The sequence below is a fragment of the Quercus suber genome, unplaced genomic scaffold (assembly GCF_002906115.3).
Source record: "Quercus suber isolate HL8 unplaced genomic scaffold, Cork oak 2.0 scaffold_353, whole genome shotgun sequence".
In the NCBI taxonomy this organism is placed as follows: Eukaryota; Viridiplantae; Streptophyta; class Magnoliopsida; order Fagales; family Fagaceae; genus Quercus; species Quercus suber.
Window position 1 is genome coordinate 275,525 of NW_027069805.1, and position 21,827 is coordinate 297,351.

General features: G+C 35.8%; 2 protein-coding genes across 2 annotated transcripts; both read left to right on the top strand.

Annotated features, from left to right (window-relative positions):
- The first annotated feature begins 3,480 nt into the window (after positions 1 to 3,480).
- Positions 3,481 to 9,941, top strand: LOC112015685 (TMV resistance protein N). The gene is made up of 8 exons (XM_065760095.1): positions 3,481 to 3,950; positions 4,245 to 4,493; positions 5,764 to 6,856; positions 6,968 to 7,279; positions 7,384 to 8,364; positions 8,450 to 8,938; positions 9,065 to 9,649; positions 9,740 to 9,941. The coding sequence occupies exons 1-8, from the start codon at positions 3,481 to 3,483 to the stop codon at positions 9,929 to 9,931; spliced, it is 4,371 nt and encodes a 1,456-aa protein (XP_065616167.1). The 3' UTR covers positions 9,932 to 9,941.
- On the top strand, positions 9,941 to 20,208 carry LOC112041155 (uncharacterized). Its single transcript, XM_065760105.1, has 7 exons — positions 9,941 to 10,327; positions 10,431 to 10,599; positions 12,298 to 12,984; positions 16,885 to 17,508; positions 17,592 to 18,182; positions 18,288 to 18,881; positions 18,988 to 20,208. Exons 1-7 carry the CDS (start codon positions 10,218 to 10,220, stop codon positions 19,561 to 19,563), a joined length of 3,351 nt encoding a protein of 1,116 aa, XP_065616177.1. The 5' UTR covers positions 9,941 to 10,217; the 3' UTR covers positions 19,564 to 20,208.
- Positions 20,209 to 21,827: the final 1,619 nt, after the last annotated feature.

Below are 21,827 nucleotides of genomic sequence, written 5' to 3' on the forward strand. Positions count from 1 at the left end.
AGATAATGTGACCCATCTCAATTACAAAAATATGCACATATGATCTTCCACATAAACTAGAGAACAATATCTTTGAAGCTTTTCATTTGTCTCCATGATCAATCATATCATTTGATCTTTTGAATCAACACATCTCATTGAGAGATCGATGCCTAAAATTTTTGATATTTCACGTTGATGAGATAGCCTTTGGCTTTTTGGGCATCATACAATTTTATTTTTGGTCGCTTTCCCCTTTTCCTAGTAAAATACTAGTATGTGCGACAGGCTTTTGCAGCTCATTATCTCTTTTCATTTGGAGATTTACATTTGGTGAGTTCTTTTAGTAAAAACAATAAAATAAAGAGTGGGAAGATATATAGGCACAAGTCTATGCATGCCTCTAGATCAGCAAAACCATTCACTAGTCATTCATGACAAGGTTGAAGATCTATTTACAACAGTCACATAGATTTCAAGATTTCTTCCACAATGATATAAGTGCATATGGAACAAGTTGCGCTCGTAGGTGCACAAAGCCATTGGTACAAAGGTACAAGACAAAACATGTTTTGAGATAAAACTTAACAATGTCGATCAAACTTTTTTGATTTTCTTATTTTTATGTGTTTTTGGATTTTTTTTGACACAAAATCAAGAGAAATATTGATAAAAAAAACAAACAATGTAAAAACATTTTAAATCAATGCAAAAACAAAAAAATACACAAAATTCCAAAACAAGCTATTAACTCAACAAAAAGCACACAACCTAGCAAAATCACAAAGCATAGGAAGTATTTATGCATGGACATGCTGTAATGCTTCTGCATGAGTACCCTTCTTCACCCACACATCACGTGCATTTTGGGTGATATCCTTATAGGATTGGGTACGAGAGTTAGGACTTTTAAACCTTCTAGTGAAGCTTTCTAAGCAGTTGGTGAATGCTCCAATCATCTTCATCACGTCCATCATTCCAGGATCACCATTTTGATCTCTTAATGGCTCAACAGCCCAAGTCCTTTTTTCATTTCTTGGTCCTCTTGACCTTTGATCACTTGCATTCCTCAGTGCTCTCAGCTTATGACAATTTGGTCTGGTGTGACCTTGAAGTCCGTAGTGATGACACACATGGTTCATTCTAGAATCTTGTTGTGATCTTGGAAGTGATCTCTCTCTAGCTTCATAAGTGACCTTTGATTGATTACGGGGCTTATTCAACATTCGTGGATTAATCACATTCTTCTTCTTTCCATCCTTAACTTTCTTAGGAGTAGAGTCATCTACAATTGGCTTTGTGGCCTTTACAAACTTCACTTCTTTGGTGACATTGGCCGATGAGCTACTCCCTCCCGTATATCCTAACCCGGACTTGTCTGAGAAATGTTTTTGAGATAAAATGACATCATCTAGCTTCTTGGTGGAAACCTTCTCTATCTTGGCATTTGCTTGCACTACCTCTAGTTCAAGAAATCTCACTTTTGTGTAAGCTTCTAATAGCTCACCATTCAGTGTCTCTATCTCACATTTAGCCTCCTTATAGCGGACTAGGAGACTTTTATAGTCCTCCTTTGCCTTCTTCATCTTCTTCACAGCTGCCTTGGCCACCCTTGTGTACTCACTCGACTTCTCAAGGAGTGAGTCATAATTCTCTTGAAGATCAGCTGTGCTTTCATCTTCTTCTGCATCTGATTCTTCAATGACTCCCAATGATTTTTTATCACTATGCTCTCCAAGCTCTTGTACAAGCAGATTCAAGTCATTTAAAGACTCAACATGGGTAATAGTCATAAACGTAGATTAATTCCCTTCTCCGTCACAGCTTTCCTCAGAATCAGAATTGGATGAATTAGAGTTGCTAATAGTTGTGGCATACATCTTGCCCTTTGATTTCAAATATTTGAGACATTCTTTCTTGAGGTGTCCATGCCTTTGAAAGCATCCAAAGCTCTGGGGCCGGATGGCCTTCATGTGGGTTTCTTTCATCGGTTCTAGCTACTTGTTGGAGGTTCAGTCAAAAATGAAGTTAAAAGGATATTTGGGGAGAAGAGAATTCCAGATTACTTGAACAAGACACTCATAGCTCTCATTCCTAAAATCCTTAGGCCTGAGACTATTGGGAGTTATAGACCCATTAGTTTATGCAATACAGTTTACAAAATGGTCACAAAGATCATAGTGGCCAGATTGAGGCCGTTTCTAAGCAAGCTAGTGTCCCTTCTCCAAACAACCTTTGTGCCGGGTAGAAGGAGGACAGATAATGCAATTATTGTGCAAGAACTAATCCACACCATCAGTCGGAAAAAAAGGAAGGGTTGGGTACATGGCGATAAAAATTGACCTTGAGAAAGCTTACAACAAGTTGGAGTGGAGCTTCATTAGGGACACCTTGAGATGAGTGAACTTGCCTGAAAGCCTGACTGATATTATCATGAGTTGTGTCTCCACTGTCTCCACCTTAATCCTTTTTATGGGGGCTGCCTTAAGGGATTTTGCCTAACAAGAGGAATTAGACAAGGGGACCCTCTCCCCTCTTATCTATTTATACTATGTATGGATTACCTTGGGCAACTTATTGAAAAAAAATGTGAAGCTAAGCTTTGGACCCCGGTGAAAGCTTCAAGATGAGGACCTACCTTCTCCCATCTATTCTTTGCCGACGACCTTGTGTTGTTTGCCAAGGCAGACCGTATCAATTGTTTAGCTATTACAGAGGTATTAGACTGTTTTTGCACTAGATTTGGACAGATGGTTAGTGAGTCAAAATCGAGGGTCTATTTCTCTCCAAATGTGGATAGAGATACACGAGAAGCCTTGGGGGATATTCTTGGTTTTAGGACTACTCCTACTATAGGAAAATATCTCGGAATCCCTATCAAAAAGCTTGGGTTCATCTAGCCAAGATTTCAACTTCGTTTTGGATAGAGTGAAGCAAAAATTAGTGGGATGGAAGGTGAATCTGCTTTCCTTAGCAGGAAGAGCTATTTTGGTTCAAGCTTCCTCAGTAGCCATACCTGTGTATGTTATGCAATGTAATTATCTCCCCAACAAGATTCTAGAAGGAATAGACCGAGTGAATAGGAATTTCCTTTGGGGAACCACAGACCAGGTTAGAAGGATGCATTGGGTTAGTTGGAGCAAGATAACAAGACCAAAAATTGGAGGTGGTTTGGGTTTGCAAACGGTCAAGGGTAAAAATATTACCTTATTAGAACAATTGAATTGGAGATTTCATACGGAGGGTGAAGCCTTATGGGCTAGAGTACTAAAGAATAAATATTGTTCCCAGTTAAGAGTGAGGTCAAGGAACCAAGATAAGCTTCCTTGCTCTTAACTTTGGACTGGAATGAAGAAAGGGAAGAATGTGTTCAAACTAGGTACAAGGTGGATGCCAGGGAGAAACAGCCAGTTGAGCTTCTAGTTTGATAATTGGTCAAACCAAGTTCCGTTAAGGCAGGTGATACAAGTGCCTCTGCCCTTAGCTAGTGAGGAGGACAAAATGGGGGATGTGTTTACAAACCTTGGTTGCAATTGGGATGAGATTCCTTTTGAGTTTCCACCTAACAATAGAAAGGAAATACAAGCAACTTCGATCTCCATAGTAGCTAACAGACAAGATAAGCTGATCTGGATGGGAGCAAAACATGGAGATTTTGATTTAAGGAGTGCTTACAGACTTGCTATGGACCTTGGTCCACCTCAGCCTTTTCATGGTAGTTGGATTTGGTCCATCAAAACCCTCCCTAGAATCCAAATCTTCTTATGGAAGTGCTGCTATAGCAGTCTTGGTGTCAAAGAGTGCCTGGCTGCGAAGGGTATGGAAATGGAGACTTGCTTCCCTTTATATCATGGTGGTATTGAATCCATTGAGCATGCACTCAGAAACTGTCCTATTATTGCTGTGGTTTGGAATGCACTAGGAATAATCAACAATAATGGGTCTTTCTTTGATCAAAATTTTCACACTTGGTTAGTCATGAACTGTACCATAGAGAAATTTGCTCCTTAAGGGCTACCATGGAAGGTCTTATTTCCTTTCGCAGTATGGATGATTTGGGACAACATGAATAAGGTGGTTTTCAAAAACAAAAACTCAAACCCGAACCTTTCTAAGCTAATAATGTAGAGAGTAAGGGAGTACTATCATTGTGCATATAATCCCAAGGAAGCAGAAACACGGGTTGTTAAGGCAATCAGATGGGAAAAACCAGTTAGAGGGTGGGTGAAGCTAAACATTAACGGTTCCTCCTTGGGTAATCCTAGGTTGGCAGGTGGTGGAGGTCTAATTTGGGATGAGAATGGTGAATGGATATTAGGTTTTGCTAGAAATATAGGCATCACCACCAGTTTTCAAGCCGAGTTATGGGCCCTCCGCGATGGTCTTTCACTATTTGTTGATAGGAATTTTTCTACTGCTAAAGTTGATTTAGATGCTAAATTTGTCGTTGATGTTCTGACTTCCCCATCTTGCTTTAACAATTTGACTTTCCCTCTAGTGGATGATTGCAAGCTGTTGGCTACCAAAATTCCCCATATTAGATTTAATCATTGCTATCAAGAAGCAAATAGAAGCGCTGATAAGCTAGCTAGGTTGGGAGCTGTCCAAGATAGCTGTTTTGAGATTTTTACCTGTCTGCCTATGGGCGTAGTTAGAACTCTTAAGTTTGAGTTAGATGGTTTGTACTTAAACAAGGTGTGCCTTAAGACCTTGTATTCGGTTTTGTTGTTGTAATGAATTTCATGTTTTACCATGATGGTTGCTTAATTTTGCTGAAGTTTAAAAGGTTCTTAGAATTTTTTTTTTTTTAACCTATAAGTTTATATTTGTGACAAATTAAATCCTATATATTTAATTTTTTCAATTTAACCTCCATATTTTCATTAATGTGACAATCAAAACCTTTATTCCCACCACTTTTTGTATTTTTTTTTAAACAAGGGTGATGTTTTAAGTACTCTAATGTATTTTTCCCTTTTTGATAAATCTCTCTCTCTCTCTCTCTCTCTCTCTCTCTCTCTCTCTCTCTTTGGGGGAATGAAAGTGTAGAGGTGTTTAACTTGACACAAATAAAATAGAGGGTTTATTTATTTATTTATTTTTTTAAGTAGAGATAATTACAATATATTGTTAACTCACAGTTAGAACCTTTTTCCTCCTCGACCTTTGTGCATGAGAAAGTACCAATTCAGCTATAAGGCCCTTGGCTTAAGTATGAAAGAACAAGTTATTTTATTATTATTATTTTTTGCCTTTCTTCATCTTCGGGTTGTTTTGACTGGTAATAGCATTTGCATCAGTTCGTGCAAAAATTTCTGTCTATTTTAGCATAAAAACCTACTTTTTAAATTTTACATATTCAGTTTTCAAAAAACCACAAATTAGATTATCTATTTTGCACTACATTTTGTTAAAATATCAAATTTTCTTGATTTTTTAATTGTTTCTCTTTTTTTTTTTTTTAATTTATTTTATTACATACAACAACTACCATTCACTCTCTTTCTTTATCCTCAAGATACGTAAAGAAATAATAAAAAACTAAAGACAAAATGAATAGTGCCATTACAAATTTACACGATTACTATAACAAACTTTAAATTTATACAATTATACACTCACTGATTCATTTTTAAATGCGTAAATTTTACACAATTTTCTAATACTCTAAAATATGGCTTGTATTTTTCTACTGAAGCAAAATATCTTACATTTAATGCTATTTTGTCTCTTTGTGGCTAGCACCCTTGTCTCATCAAAATTATTTTTTATTTTTTAATACAGTCATGAATCAGAAGATATTCAGGAAATCACAAAAAACATATTTGATGAATTGAATCATGAAATCCCAAATGATCATGAGCACCTTGTTGGTATAAACTCACGTGTGAAGGAGATGATGAACTTATTTAGTACAATGTCAGATGCTGTGCACTTCATAGGGATTTGGGGGATGCCAGGGATTGGTAAAACCACTCTAGCACTTGCCATTTATGGCAGAATTTGTCATCAATTTGAAGCTAGCTGCTTTATTCGTGATGTTAGAGAAACAGTTGAAAAAGAAAAAGCTGGTCTAGTTAATTTACAAAAACAACTTCTTTTTAAGACCTTGAAGGTAAAAGAAGAAAACATATGGGACTATCATGAGGGGATCAAAGTCATAAAGACTAGACTATCCAATAAGAAGGTTCTTATTGTTATTGATGATGTTGACAAAGTTGAACAACTACAGGCATTAGCAGGGAGTTGTGATTGGTTTGGCCTAGGGAGTAGGATCATTATCACAAGTAAAGATAAGCACTTGCTAATAAGGCATCACCGGGATACTATTGTACATAGGGCAAATGGATTAGATAATGATGAAGCCTTGGAGCTCTTCAGTTGGATTGTGTTTAACCAAACCTATCCTAAAAATGATTTTGAGGATTTGTCCAATGGTTTTGTGAAGTATGCTAATGGGCTTCCTATAGCTCTTAAAGTTATGAGTTCCTCCTTGATTGATAGACCAAGAGAGGTTTGGGAAGATTACCTACATCAATTAGAAGAAATCCCTGAAGGAGAAATTCTTGATAGACTTGAAATAAGTTATAGGGGATTGAATGAAATAGAACAAAGTCTATTTTTGGATATTGCGTGTTTCTTCAAAGGGGAGGATAAAAATCGAGTGGCACACATAGAGGGTTTTGGTTGCGAGAAGAATATAGAAACTCTCGAGGACAAATCTCTCATTGCCATTTTAGGGGGAAAATTATGGCTGCATGATTTAATACAAGAGATGGGTTGGAGAATTGTTCGTCGTGAATCACCTCAAGAGCCTGGAAGACACAGTAGGTTGTGGTTTTGTAAGGATGTGTTTCATGTGCTGAAGGAAAATACAGTAAGTGGATTAGTATATAGACATAAACTTAGAGAAGTGTGTATTTCTGTAATTCTAGCAATTTTTTGCTATATCTTTCCCAACGCTAATTTCATTGTTCTTGATTACCAGGGAACAGAAGTTGTAGAGGGCATAGTTCTTGATTTTCAGGGAACAGAAGTTGTAGAAGGCATGGCGCTAAACTCGCCTCCACGTAAAGAAAACTTGAATGACAAAGCCTTCTCATATATGAAAAGTCTAAGGTTGCTTAAAATTTCTAATGTGCACCTTCCTACAGGCCTCAATTTTCTTTCTAATAAGTTAAGAATGATGGAGTGGCACGATTATCCTTTGAAATTCATGCCGATCAGTTTTCAACCGGACAATCTTGTTGAACTCACCATGCCTCGCAGCCACATTGAGCAATTACCAGAGGGACTTACTGTAAGTTTTCCATCAATGCATGCTAGTGTTGCTTTTTTATTTATTTTTAAAATGCGGATCAAGTTCTTGACTACTTAATTTCCAATATCTATTTATTATCGCAGAACTCGGCCAAGTTAAGACTCCTGGATCTTAGCGACTCTAAAGTCTTAGTCAAGACTCCTAACTTCATCGGATGCCCAAATCTGGAGAGGCTGATTTTTCAAGGATGTACAAGTTTGTATGAGCTTCACCCATCTGTCGGAGCTCTCAATAAGCTTACTTTGTTAAATTTGAAAGATTGCAGAAGTCTTACTGGCCTCCCTTGCGAAATAAACTTGAAATCTCTAAAAATTTTTATTCTATCTGGCTGTTCAAGTCTCAAGAAGTTTTCAGAGATTGGAACTAACATGACAAGCTTGTCAGAGCTCTATTTAGATGGGATTGCTGTGGAAGAATTGCCATCATCACTCAAGCGTTTGACTGGCATGACGGTCTTGAGTCTTCAAGGTTGCAAAAACCTTTCAAGTTTTCCAAGTGTCAATTTGCCGTCTCTGAAAACTCTTAATCTATCGGGATTTAAGGATCAACCACCTAAATCCTGCCTTTCGCATGGATTCTCTCTCGTCCGTGCTGCACATGCTTTTTTCCAAGGTTGCTTCCCTATCCAAGAGGCCATCAACCTGTTGTTGCCTAGGTTAAGATTTATTGTATCTCTAAATCTAGCTGACCGCAATTTATGGGACGGAGGACTCCCTGATGATCTTAGTGGCTTATACTCGTTGCAGGAACTGGATTTGAGCGAAAACAACTTTAAACGCCTGCCTGATAGTATTTCTCAGCTTTCTAAGCTTAAATCTCTTAAGATGAATGATTGTAGCAGGCTTCAATCATTGCCAGACCTTCCGTTAAGTGTAGGATATGTAAGTGCAAGAAGATGTCCTTTATTGGAAAAGTATTCAAATCGGGATGTTGCATGGACTTCGGGTGAGACAGGGTTCACTATGGTTGTTTGTAACAACAAGGATGATGACCAAAAGTATTCAATCCGCATTCCGATCTTACCATACGATGACTTCGATCCATCCTTAGAAAGATTTGTTGAGGTATCTCTCTCTCACTCACTACACAATGTCACAAACACCTGCGTTGAACATCTTTTTTATGCTTATGCATTTTAATATTTTACAGGGTGAAATTCAGCAAAATAAGTGCTTCTGCGACTTTTCAAATTCAACTGAAACTCCAGAGTGGTTCAGCCATCAGAGCCCTGGGTCATCTGTAACAATTCCGCTACCTTCTGATCTGCGTGAAGAAAGTAGTTGGATAGGGATTGCTTTGTTTACTAGTGTTGTAATCCTTGAAAATTTGAACAATGTTTCTTCTGCTCAGGATGATGAAGTTTCTATTGACTTTATTTGTAGATCAGACATGATTGAAGTTCCACGTATAAATTGTCCCTTAAACATAACCCGATATCTCCCTGTACCCCTTTTCCATGCTAGTTCATTTGGATTGAAGGTACTTATTCCAGCCGGGAAACTTAAAGACCATTTAAAGGATTGCAGTTGCATTAGGGCTTTTATTAGGAGCAAGTGCACTTATTTCGAGATCAAAATGTGTGGTGCGCGTGTACTGTACGAGCAAGATCTGGTAAAGTTTATACGAGCTAGTGCCAAGGTCTCTTTTTATCCCTTTTTATTCCTTCACTTAACTTCATATTTCTGTATCTCTTTTTATCTCTCTCACACAACACAAACATGTGCGTTGAACATCATTGTAATTATGTATTTTAATATTTTACAGGAAGTAGTTCATCAAAATAAAAGCTTTATGGAGTTTTCAAATTCAACTGAAATTCCAGAGTGGTTCAGCCATCAGAACCTTGGGTCATCTATAAGAATGCCACTACCTTTGGATCTGCATGATAATAGTAGTTGGCTAGGGATTGCTCTGTTTGCTGTTGTTGTAGTCCATAAAAATTTGAACAGTCAGGATTATAAAGTTTTTATCGAATTTAATTGTAGACCAGACATGGTTGAAGGTCCTGTAGGTAGATGTACCTTGGACCTTGACATCTCTGAATTCGTACCTGAACCCCTTCGCCGTGATGGTTCATTTAGTTTTAAGTTATTTATTCAAGCTTGGCTACTTAGAGACCTTCTAAAGGAATGCAGTTGGATTAGCACTTTGATTACGAGTGACAGCCCTTATGTCATGATCAAGATGTGTGGTGCCGGTGTAGTTTACAAGCAGGATCTGGAAAAGTTTGTACAATCTGAAGGCAAGATCAATCAAAGATCCAAATGCCAGATGGATAAGGTGGAATCTAGTCAGTCCAATGACCGGCTTAAAGGAAAGCTAATGTCATTGCTTTTAAGAGTGTATCAGGTCTCCCCTATTCTTCACTGAACACTATATTTCTATATTTATTTTTGTCTCGATCATTTGAACTATTTTTTAGTTCATCTTATTTTACAGGGAGACTTGGCTCGAAACGATAAATATGATTATGTCTTTCCTCATACGAAAGTCCCAGACTGGTTCAGTAATCGAAGTTTTTGTTCTGACATAAGAATTAAATTGACGACCAATTTGCAGCATGATGGGAGATGGATGGGAATAGCTGTGTGCTTATTATACTGTCCACAAGCAACCAGCAATTTCTGGTGACAATAAGGATTTAGCGAGTTTTCTCAACTTTTATAATCCTTTAGTTAGTCATCGAGTTTGCCTCACTCGTCACAGGGTCTGTCAGGAATCTAAAGACATTTTTGTTGAGTCACCCCATCGAATTTTGGTATTTTATATCCCCCAAGTGTTACTTCGGCTGGAAGAGTGTCGACATATCGGGGCTTCATTTGAACACAATAAACCAGATGTGCGGGTTAAAGAGTGTGGACTCCGCCTTGTATACGAGCAAGATGTTGAAAAGTTTGTGCAAACATTAGCCCAGTGCATGTTAGAAAGTCCAGATGCCTATCATGAGTGTTTTTATCAAAATTTGTTACATCAAGTTGAGGAAAGAGTGGCAAGCAAAGATTTTGGTTTCTCTTCCTCACTGCAAAGGTATTTTAACTGGGAACAATTTTTTATTAACCTGAATGAGACATTTATCAAATTTTTATGTCAGTATGTTGAATTTCTAAGATATGTTCTTTGATACCTGCAGGATGCCTCAACCCATGCCCATCCTTCAACCAAGTATTGAAAATATAGCAGAGGGCTGTACCTCTTCGGAAACAAGTCCGAGCTCTTTTATTGGTTTTCTCGCAACAGCTAGGAAAGAGCAATATGCAAGTATTATGTCAAGTGAATCTTTGATCAAAGCACGTTTAGAGGTTCACTCTCTCTCTCTCTCTCTCTCTCAAGAAAGTTAACATTAGTATCATAGCATACATACAGAGGATAAACAAGACACAATTTAGTCTTTTCTGCTCACAACTAAAATTATTATAGTTGCTAATAGTAAAATACATAATAAGCTTAGAATTCATAGATACAGTTAAAACATCAACATGGATAATCTAGTCAAGGTTAATTTGTCATTTTTTACATTGCCTCCTTCAAATTAAGTTTTTAATGAAAATACTATATGCAGATGCCATCATTTTGAAGTTATCATCATAATTGAATGGTTCATAGGAGTAGAATTACCATAGTATTAGTACCCCTTTTAAAATGTGCTTGAGACCTACTTTATAAGCTTCATTCACTTAGCCAAAAAAAAAAAATTATGTAGAATCAACTTTCTAAGTGTCTTCACCTTCACGTACTTGGATGATCAATGCACCATTTGAGTCCGTCTTTGTAAAGGGAACCTTCCTAAGCTATTCAGACATTAATTAATTTTTATTTTTTTGAGTAATCAAAGCCATTCAGATTTATGATCTTAGTTTTGAACATCATCCTTGAGTGTCAATAAACTTTCTATTCGTGAGAAATCATGAACTTCACAGCACGTCCTATAAAAACAATGTGAATTTATAATTTAGAAATATTACTAGACATATGAACTGATACAAACTCTAACAAACAAATTATATCGTATTTGGAAACCAAAATTTGCAAATATTATTGGAAAGCAAAAGTATATTGAAACTTCAAGGAATCAAGAATTTCCATCTTGTCAAGGTAAAATCAAGTAAAAGAGTATTTGCCCTATGTATGAACAGAATCTTTTATAAAAAAAAAATTTCCTCAATCACTTCTACTTTCTTTAACTACATAAGTCTAGAAATTTCATTTACTGCAAAAACAATTGACCAACTTGTATTTTTCATTAAAAACAACTTTCAGCATTTCAACTTCTGGATTTCGATTGTACTAGAATCTGACAAGCAACGTTTATCAACCTTAATTCTTAACAACTTAAATATTCCTTCAATAAAATTGAATCAATTATTTTTTGATATGTTTTTTCAGTTACAGCATTAATTGTCACCCCCACATGCCGTATATTTCTAGAGCCAATTTTTTCTGTCAACATATTTATAGGATATATATAGTACAAGTTGTATTATTCTCTCTCTGAAACTCTGTTCTTTCAGAATATCTTTTTAGCTAAACGGGGGTTTTAGACCAACAATTAAGTATTATTATAAATCATAAAGACTGTACAACTTCTTCACTCATTGAATCAAATCGGTCACAAATATTCTTTTCAATATTTTTCACAATTATTGATGTGATAAGTTATAATTGAAATAACATCCCTTTCACATAGGTATGACATCACTGATCATAACATACCATCTCATCAGTCGTGAGAAGGATTTTAAGAATTTTTGTGTTTTTAGACTTTTTGTTAAATTACCAATATATTAGTAGATTTTAGTTAGCTCAAACTGCTCAACTGATAATATTTTTTGTTGTTAAATAAGGGAAATGAATTCGAATTTAGCCTACACCAAAAGGGAACTCATTGGTGTATGGTCAAAGAATAATAACCATTTACAGATTTCAAATACCATTGTATCTAAAAATAAAAAAGAAAAACTTTGATCACGCCTGATATAAATTTCTGCCATGTTTTCCAGAAAAATTTCGATGAGGGTGAAATTTTCCATTGCTGTTTTGCTGAGCGTGAAATCCCACAGTGGTTTGGTTGCGAAGATAAGCAGTCAATGGAAATCTCGCTATATAATCCTGATTGGATGGGATTTGCACTATGTGGTCTTTTCTTATTTAATAGGCATCCAACTGCAGTTCGACAGAGTCTGGGTTCAAAAAAAACTGTAGCGTTCCCATTCTACTGTTTTTTCCGGACCAGCTCTTGTTCTTCACGTTTAGTATGCAATGGATTATTGAATATCAACAACGAATTAGTTACATTAAATCGACGTGCATTCATTTGGGTAATGTTCATCCCACGTACAACGCATGCACATTTTTGGAGTCAAAGTAGTGAGGCCAAATTCTGGCTTAACAACTCAGTTCCAGATTTGTCTGCAGAGAGTTTTGGGATCAATCTTGTATACCGGCATAACATGGAAGAGTTAAGGCAAATACTGGTGCAATGCTCTGCCCCATTTGATAGCTTCCTTGACTCCTGCAATCCCTGGGAATTCTGCAATATATGGGATAATCATCCTGACGTATTCATTGGAACAAAGAACTCTTATGAGGAACTACACCCCCAAAGGTTATTCATTTCTCAGGAGGCGACTAGTGTAACTGCTCAATATTCTTATGTGGAGGACTCATACCCTCACAATTGTTTCCGGGTAAGAATTCTTAATTATTTGTGCAAATTTAATTAATTCTATGAAATATATATAGGTGCGGTTTGGATAGGACGTTTTTTGCGTTTTGCGTTTCTTGCGTGCCTTTTTTTTAACAGCCGCAAAGGTTGACTTTTCAATCGTGAACAGTGCACCCGTGCACTGTTCACGGACTCACAAATATCACTTTTCAGCCACTTTTTTATTAAAAATGGGTCTCACGGTACTATTCACACATTTAAAAATTATTTTGCTATAGTATTTTCAGTTTTCAGTTTTTAGTTTCAGCAAAATAAGTTCTATCCAAACGGACCCATAGTCGTCTGTGTTGGAAGTTGATGGGCCTTCACAGAACTTCCAAACACTAATGTACGTCAAGGATCCTGGATTTTAAATTTCTATTAAGCAGTATATAATTATATTAATTTATCAAATTTGAAGCTCTTTATTAAAAAAAAAAAAAAAAAAAAAAAATCATGCATGGCCTCCCTCTAAAGGGAAATTATTGTGTATTCCCTGAGTATCATAAATGCATACTCTTTCATCTCACATAAATGGTAGGTCTCACTAATTAAATGAATGGTGGGACCCACCATTCATGTGAGAGGAGGGAGTACGTATTTATGGTACTTTGGAGTACCTAATAATTTTTCCCTTGAAAAATTGGAAATGAGCTCTTAAAAAAAAAAAAAAACTCAAAAGTTAAAGTGATCAAATAAGAGGTTAGTAACATCCTAAACAAAACAACAACAAAATCCATTTTTACTAACCCAAAAAATTCCTCAATATATATATATATATATATATATATAACTCCACTAAGAAAAAAGTACTCCCTCTGTCTCTCTTTTTTTGTCCTCTATTCCATTTTGAGATATCCCAAAATATTGTCTTGTTTCTAAAAATAAAATTCATTAATTTACTAATGTTCCTATTATACCCCTATTAATTTACTAATTCAATTTTTTGATAAATTTTTTTAAGGCTAGTTTTGGAAACTTATTCATTTTTAAAAGTAGACAAAATAATAAATTATGTTTCCTTAAAAAGTTTAACTTTTTAAAGAGGACAAAAAAAAGTGGGATGGAGGGAGTAAATAATTTCACTACAAGAAAAAAAAAAAAGAAAAAGAAAAAAAAAAGCTATTTTGCAACAGAGTTATTGCAACAAAGAGAGCAATAGACATACATATGTGGGCATATTATTTTTGTTGCAATAGAGATTAAAAATACTAATATATTGCAACAAATTTTTATTTGTTGCATTAGAATTATTCTCTGCTTCGTTTTATTTTTCCCAATTTTTCAATTTTCCACAATTACATTCCCTTTTCCTTCTATCTCACAAAATCAAAAGATTCAAAACTTGAGTTCATACACTATGGGTTTTTAATGGTGGATTGGATTTTGAGGTTTAAAGCTAGGTTAAAAACCCTAATCCCAAATGGCAATGGCCTCCATGGCCAAGAGCTCTAAGCTCTGTCACCATGGTCGAACCTAAGCTCTCTTCCTTCTCTCTCTATCTCACATTATCTCTTGATCTCTCTTCAGCATAGAACCAAAACTCCATGGCTATGGACCACTACTCTTCGGTGGTGATTCTCTTTGTTTCCCTTCTCTTGGCGTTAATGCCCCCCCCCCCCCCTATCTCACTTTCTCATTCTAATCACGGTGGTGAGGTTTTGGGTATAGTTATTTGCAAATTCAAGGTTTGGTTATAGACCTATAGTTGTTGATTCTGCATGGAACTGTATAGTCCCACATTGACAAGATGTGTATATGGAAGTGATTTGGTACATATCAAATGCCCAGTCTTTAGGCCGCGCTTAAATCGCGGCCTTATGGGCCACTCTACAGCCGCGGTTAAAACACGGCCTAAGATTTATGCTTAGGCCACGTTTAAAACGCGGCCATATGGCGAGGGCTTAAGCTGCGTTTAAACCGCGGCCATAGCACCAGTGCTTAGGCCGCGGTCATAAAACGCGGCCATAGACCCTCTGAGGGCTATAGTCGCGCTTTTTAGGCTGCGGTAGAAAACGCGGCTAAAAAAACCGCGGCTATAGCCTATGGCCGCGTTTTTTAGACCTGTAGCCGCGTTTTTTAGCCGCGGCCATAGGCCTTTTTTTTGGTAGTGAATATTACTTAAGACTAACTACTCATATGAATTTTTACATTTTTGTTTCGTATTGATTGTGATGTGAGCTCTCTGAACTGCCTGTATGGGATGTATATAATCACCTTTTGATTTTTGAAAAAATCCTATTTCATTTCTTTCTAATGATGTTTTTGAAAAGTTAACGTCATTGATTAATTCAAGGCATTTGTTTCGTACATGTTTTTGAAAAAAAAAAAAATCCTATTTTGCCTATATGTTTCTTATAACACTTTGATTGTTTCATTTTAGGATCCAAAAGTAAATTGTTGTAGTGTTCTTTTCTTTCACCATTAGTAGGAGAGAGATGGTACGTCTACAACAATTTTATAACAAATTACAAGTGGTTAGTTGTTATTGGTTCAAATTTGAAACTAACACTAAGATTACTTTTTTGCCCCAACAATAACAACCAATAACAACTTGCCACTTAGGAAATGTTGTAAAAATGTTGTAGAAATGTTGTAGACGTAGCATTTCTCTTAGTAGGATGACCTTACAATTGAGTATCATTATTAACTAAATATTTCCTATATCAATGCAGAAAATTCTCAATTACTATAATTGAATCATGAATTTAGTGAGCATGTAGTTATTGTTATCTCATTTTGGATCCTCAGGAGGCATATAAATATTTTTTAGATTATTAGTAAGACTTCACAAATCATGAAAAAATACTCTTAAAAATGATTATTCACCGTTATGAGCATAATGTAATTCGACATTTAAATTTCAAAAAATTATTAATTTTTTTAAATCGTGTCAATGACTAATATGGACTATGAAATCAATAGCCCAATAATTTGCTTATAAAGTGAGTATACTTACACTATCTCTTTCAGGTTCTATTGCAATTTTGGAGTTGTAGACACCCCATATAGGAGCATGTACATTTGCAACAAAATGGAATATAATTTTCTAAAAATTTCTTTGATTTTTTATATTAAAAGGGAAATTGTGACAAAATTTAGTAAAAACTAATATTGTACATGCTTTTTGGGATATAAAAACCATTGAGTTCCATTTTAATGGATCATATATGATTGAATTGAAATATTAAAAAACACTTATTTTGTATCTTTTATTTTGTTAATGCTTAATAAATGATAGTTTTATTTTTCATTTATTAATTTGGCTTGGAATTTTAGTGTATATTTTATTCTTAAGTGGTCAAAAAAATTATTCATGTTTTGCCCACACATATAAAATCTCGGTTTCGGCTTTGATTCACATAACACTAAATGGAAGAAACTCACATTCACACGAAGAGGAAGAAAACTTTTAACTACCTTTTTTTTTTTTTTTTTCTCGTATTTCACTCTTGGTTCAAAATGAAATAATGCATGGGATATATATAGTTATATACTACACCATGCAACCTTTATCTCAATTACATATATTATATGAACTCCCCACATTTATAAGTATTAGGATCCTCTTCATTTTACAATCAATTTCTTGTTATAATTAAATATTACAAATATAGAGGTATATCCAATACTACATTTAGGATTTTACATGACATAACATTTTGTACACTATTGTATTCAAGAAATAAAATTTTAACTTGTAAATGAACTCTTTGTTCCCATTTATAAACTCTCCACGTAACATCAACAGACTTCTCACAGGAATTCACCATATTATTGTCAAATATTAAAAAGCTTAATTAAACAATTTTAACTTCTAACAGTCTTCTCTCTCTCTCCCTCTAATTGGACACTGTATTTCTGTTTTGTATCTATTTTGTAGTACTTACATCCGTCCACTTCATATAATTCTTGTTTCCCAACAAGAAGAACTCCAAGGTGGTTTAATCATCATTGTCGTCTTGGGCACTCGGTGACAATTGAGATACCCCCAAATTTGTACGAAGACAACAATTGGTTGGGGCTCGCTCTATATGCTTCTATTTTAATCCCCAGAGATCGAGAAAATACAGTTTCAGCAAATTCATCTCACTTTCTATATTGTCAATTCCAAACGAGTAAAGCTAGTCTAGACAATCAAATCCTTGTTTGCCGCACCACTGATGAAGAAAACAACTGGTTACATCTATTCTTTGGACTCATTTGGATATCTTATATACCTGGTGAGGCCTTGAAGGATATGCTGCATCAATGTGGCCACATTAAGGCTTCGTTTGTTAGTGATTGGCCAAGCGTGATGGTGCAAAAATGTGGGCTTCGTCTTTTGTACCAGCATGATCTGTCACAGTTTGAGCAACAACTGAAACATTGCAATGCTTCCATTTCTGCACTTCGGGATTTCAGATGTCAATTTAGCAGTAGTGGCACGATACAAGAGGAAGGATGGACGCATATGCCTAACATTCCTAACGAAGTTGTATCTCCACTCAATAAATATGACCAGCTGGTAAGAAATTATGATTACTTTCTTTGTTTCAAATACACCATTAACTTCCCCCTCTATGTCCTATAATTTTATTTATTTTGCAGGGTGGGCACTCTGAATATTCATTTTGTTTTCCCCCAGTGGAAATTTTACATCGTTTCAATTATCATAGTAACGAGCCATCAGTGAAAATTGATATATCCAATGCTTTTTTCAATGACAACAAATGGATGGGACTTGTTTTATGTGCTTATTTTTCAAGCGATAAGCATCAAACTGCAATTATTGAAGATCCTTCATCGATTTCTCACCATCTTATTTGTATTTTGGAAACGGACCTAGCTGGTCCAGAGCTAGGAATCTATGTCCACCGAACCAGTAAAAAGGATTTTACGTGGCTAGATATTGAGGGTGGATTTCTTTGGCTGTGCTATATTCCATATTGTCTGTTTCTAGATGAGTTCAATGAATGCAGTTGCATCAAGGCTTCAATTATAAGCGATTGGCCAGGTATCATTGTGCAAAAGTGTGGGCTTAGTTTCTACCATAAGGGTGATGATTGGTTTCAGAAAATAATAGATCATTGCATTATGGAAAAGCAACATGAATCTCAATATTTCATCGATCAATTAACAGCTCGTTATAAAGTGAAAATTAGTAGAGCTACGAATCAGCTCTCCCAAAGCCACTTGCTGGTAATTAATAAATTATGACTTTGCTTTACCTCAAACCTAATATTTCCTCTCCCTTTCTTTAACTTCTCACTCTCACTTATTAAACACAATACTTCTGTTTTACAGGGCTTTGATGGATCCTGTGACTATAATTCTTGTTGCCCTCCAATTGAAATTCCGCGTTGGTTCAACATTCGAAGTGACAAGTCCCACGTGACAGTCAGACTAACTCGAAAATTGCATAATAGATGTGCTTGGCTGGGCGTTGCTCTATGTGCAGTTTTTTTCGTTACAGAGGATGTGGCTGGTCTCAATGACATTATGGATTCAATATCTTCTTGCAAACTTATTTGTCACTTGAAAGCAAGTAATGGCTTGAGTGTGAAACCTCGCCATATCCATTGGCCAACTAAAGAAAATCTCATGATGTCAGTGCTAGGGGGTGGATTCACTTGGCTGACCTACATACCACGTGGGTCGTTTCCTGATTGGCTATATGATTGTGCCTCCATCAAGTTTTCATTTAAGACAAATTGCCATTACTTGAAGGCGCAGAATTGTGGCATTTGTCCATTGTACCAGCATTCGGTGGAAGAGTTCAAGAACTGCATGAAGTCCGAGTCTGAGTTTTTGGGCATCCTTGATCAAAAGAAGACTGAGAATATAAATAGAAAAATTTGGTCTGGGATTCAGAATGCAATCCACAAAACTGACACACGGGTAATTAATAACTATGTTGTTTTTCTGTCTCAAACAATATATTCCATCTCCCTCTCTTTAATTTCTCTCACTCTCACCCATAAAACACAATATTTCTGTTTCACAGGGCTGGGATCGATGCATTTTCTATAATTCCCGTTTGCCTTCAAGTGAATTTTTGGAGTGGTTCAACCATCGGAGCGATGAGCCCCGGTTGAAAATCCCTCTGCCTCCAAATTTGTACAATGATAGTACTTGGATGGGTTTGGTTCTATGTGCTTATTTTGCTATAGATGAGAATCCAACTGCCCACTTTGACATTCTGGATTCAGATTTTACTTATGGCCTTGTATATCATTTGCAAACCAATGTTGGTAGTGTGAGACCTCTTATCGCTTATCGCCTGACTAAAGAAAATCTCGTGATGTTACAGCAAGGTGGATGCATTTTGCTATCCTATGAAGGGCGTGGGTCGTTTCAAAATTGTCTGAATCAAGTGAGCTGCATTAAGGCTTCATTTAGAGCTGACTGCCCAGGTTTGAAGGTGGAGAAATGTGGCCTTCGTCTCTTGTACCATTATGATTTGGAAGAGTTTGAGCAAATGAACTCCCCGTCTGATGATTTGGAAGAGTTTGAGCAAACAATAAGCCATAGCATGAACTCCTCGTTGGATGGTTGGCATATCATCTGTCAAGCCCACTGATGATGGAAATAGGGATAAGCAAAAGCATGATGGTGAAGGAACATCTAGTAGAACCTCCAGATCTAGGAAGGAGTCTAATTTTGGAAATCTGAGTGGACCCATTGATCCTAAAGTCAAGGGCAAGCGAGTTCTGGAAGAATAATCTCTCTTATTGGGCTCTTCCTTCTGAACTTATTGGTAAGTCATCCTCCATCTAATTTTCAATTTTAACCTTATACCAAAGAACTGATAATCTTTACTGCGCAGAAAAATAAGATGGAAAACATTCTTTGAGACAATGGGAAATTGTTTCTCAAAAGAGAGAGTCCATGGACAAAAAAAATTGATAAAACATTTTCACATCAGCTAATATGGCAGATTGTTAGTGATAGGTTAAAAAATAATGTCAATGGTGGGTAAGGATAAAAACCATCTGTTTTATTAACAAATTCTTTGGGCACCAAGTATATTAAATTAATGGGCAAAAGAAGGAAGATGAAATGAAAATTATTTGTGGGTTGGACAATAGACAGCAGAGACAATTTTTAACAAGCATAAATATGCATGCTTGTGCTCATGTAAATGAACACAGGGATTACCACTTCTATCCAATTTTTGCAGAGTTTTCCGTTATACTTTCGTGTTGCAAGCCAAAAACATATATATATTTTTTTGCACAGTAAGTCTAATATAATGGTTTGCATTGAGTCTTTGATTTGTTTATATACTAACAGAAGAGAGAAAGAGACTCAGCGCAAGATAAGGAAATCTGTTATAACAGATTAACTACTAAACACACGTGCTAATAACAGACATTTTAGTAAACGCTGCATTTTGAACTTAAATGTTCAAAACATTGTGAGCGTTTGGTTTCGGCGTTTCGGCATCTGCGTCTTTCAATTTCACGTTTTGCCTCTTTTTTTTTTTTTTAAGCAGCTTATGTTGACTTTAGTGGCAAAATTTACTGTTGTGAACAGTATATGTACTGTTTACACACTGTAAATGCACTATTTACGTATTTAAAAATATTAAAAATAACCCCACAATACTATTCACACATTTAAAAATTATTTTAATACAGTGTTTTCAGTTTTCAGTTTTAGCAACAATAAGTTCAATCCAAACGGACTTAAGTGATGCCAAAACGCTGCGTATTGGACTTGATGACTAAATGATACGGTGCGTTTTGGCCTCAGTCTTTAATCTTCATCTGTATCATCTTCACGAACCACTTGCTGCCTTACATGCTAAATGCTATGACCACCTGATGCATGAGTTGCTAGCTGTGAAAGTTGAAATTAAAAGAAATTCAATTAAATAATAATGTAGGTTTTTCGGTCATAGTAAATTAGCAATATACAAAACCAGTTCTAATATTCAAGAACTAGTATGGTTTGGTCGTTGATTGAGGCTTTGGGTGGAAAAAAGGCAGGGGAACAGAAAGGGTTCAACAGTTGATTGTGGCTTTGGAAAGCAAACTAGAGATCTTTGGTTCCATTCTTTCTGTCTATAATGGCACATGACTTGCGGCTGCGGGTGATCAGGTGTATAATCAGATCAAAATAATTTTTTTATTTCATGTAGATATATAATAATAGTAAGTAATTGTTTGAGCAAACCAAATTTTATTAAGTTTGGTCTCTTCAATGTTCTGCATGTGGCTTGAAGTGAAACTCAAGGAATTATAATTCGAGGTCAAATCTGACTTCATGGATTAAATGGCTCACCTAAGAGGACTTTATGTCGTAATGCAAGTAACAATGAAAAATGAAAAATATAGACACTACAACTGTGAGTCACAGTGCTGAGATATTTAATCCAAGTTATTTCAAAATTCTAATGCCATTGATTCAAAAAGTCATGCAACAGTACAAGGCTTTTGTCAAAAGCCTAAGGGCTATTTATTTGTACAATCTTTTTATCGATCGAGGGGGGTCCTAAAAATAGAATATGAACACAATCTCTCTCAAATCCCTGGCCTGTACAGACACAATTGGTTTCTATCTATTATCATGGTAATCTTGAATGCTTCCCAATTAAAAAATTTGTTTGTGAATAGTTTTGCTACTAATAATTTAGGTTTCCACCAACTCTCAACCCATCCCCAATTAACCTTTAGATACCTAGTTCAAATCCTCAAAAGAGAGTGGGTCTCTAAGACCTCACCTCAGGAGGTATTAGGTTTTCGACTAAGTTTATGGTTACTAAATATTTTAGAAAAATGTAAACAAAGGAAAATGCCAAAAAGGACTACAAAAATGTCTCATAGTATAGGTTTTTCTTTT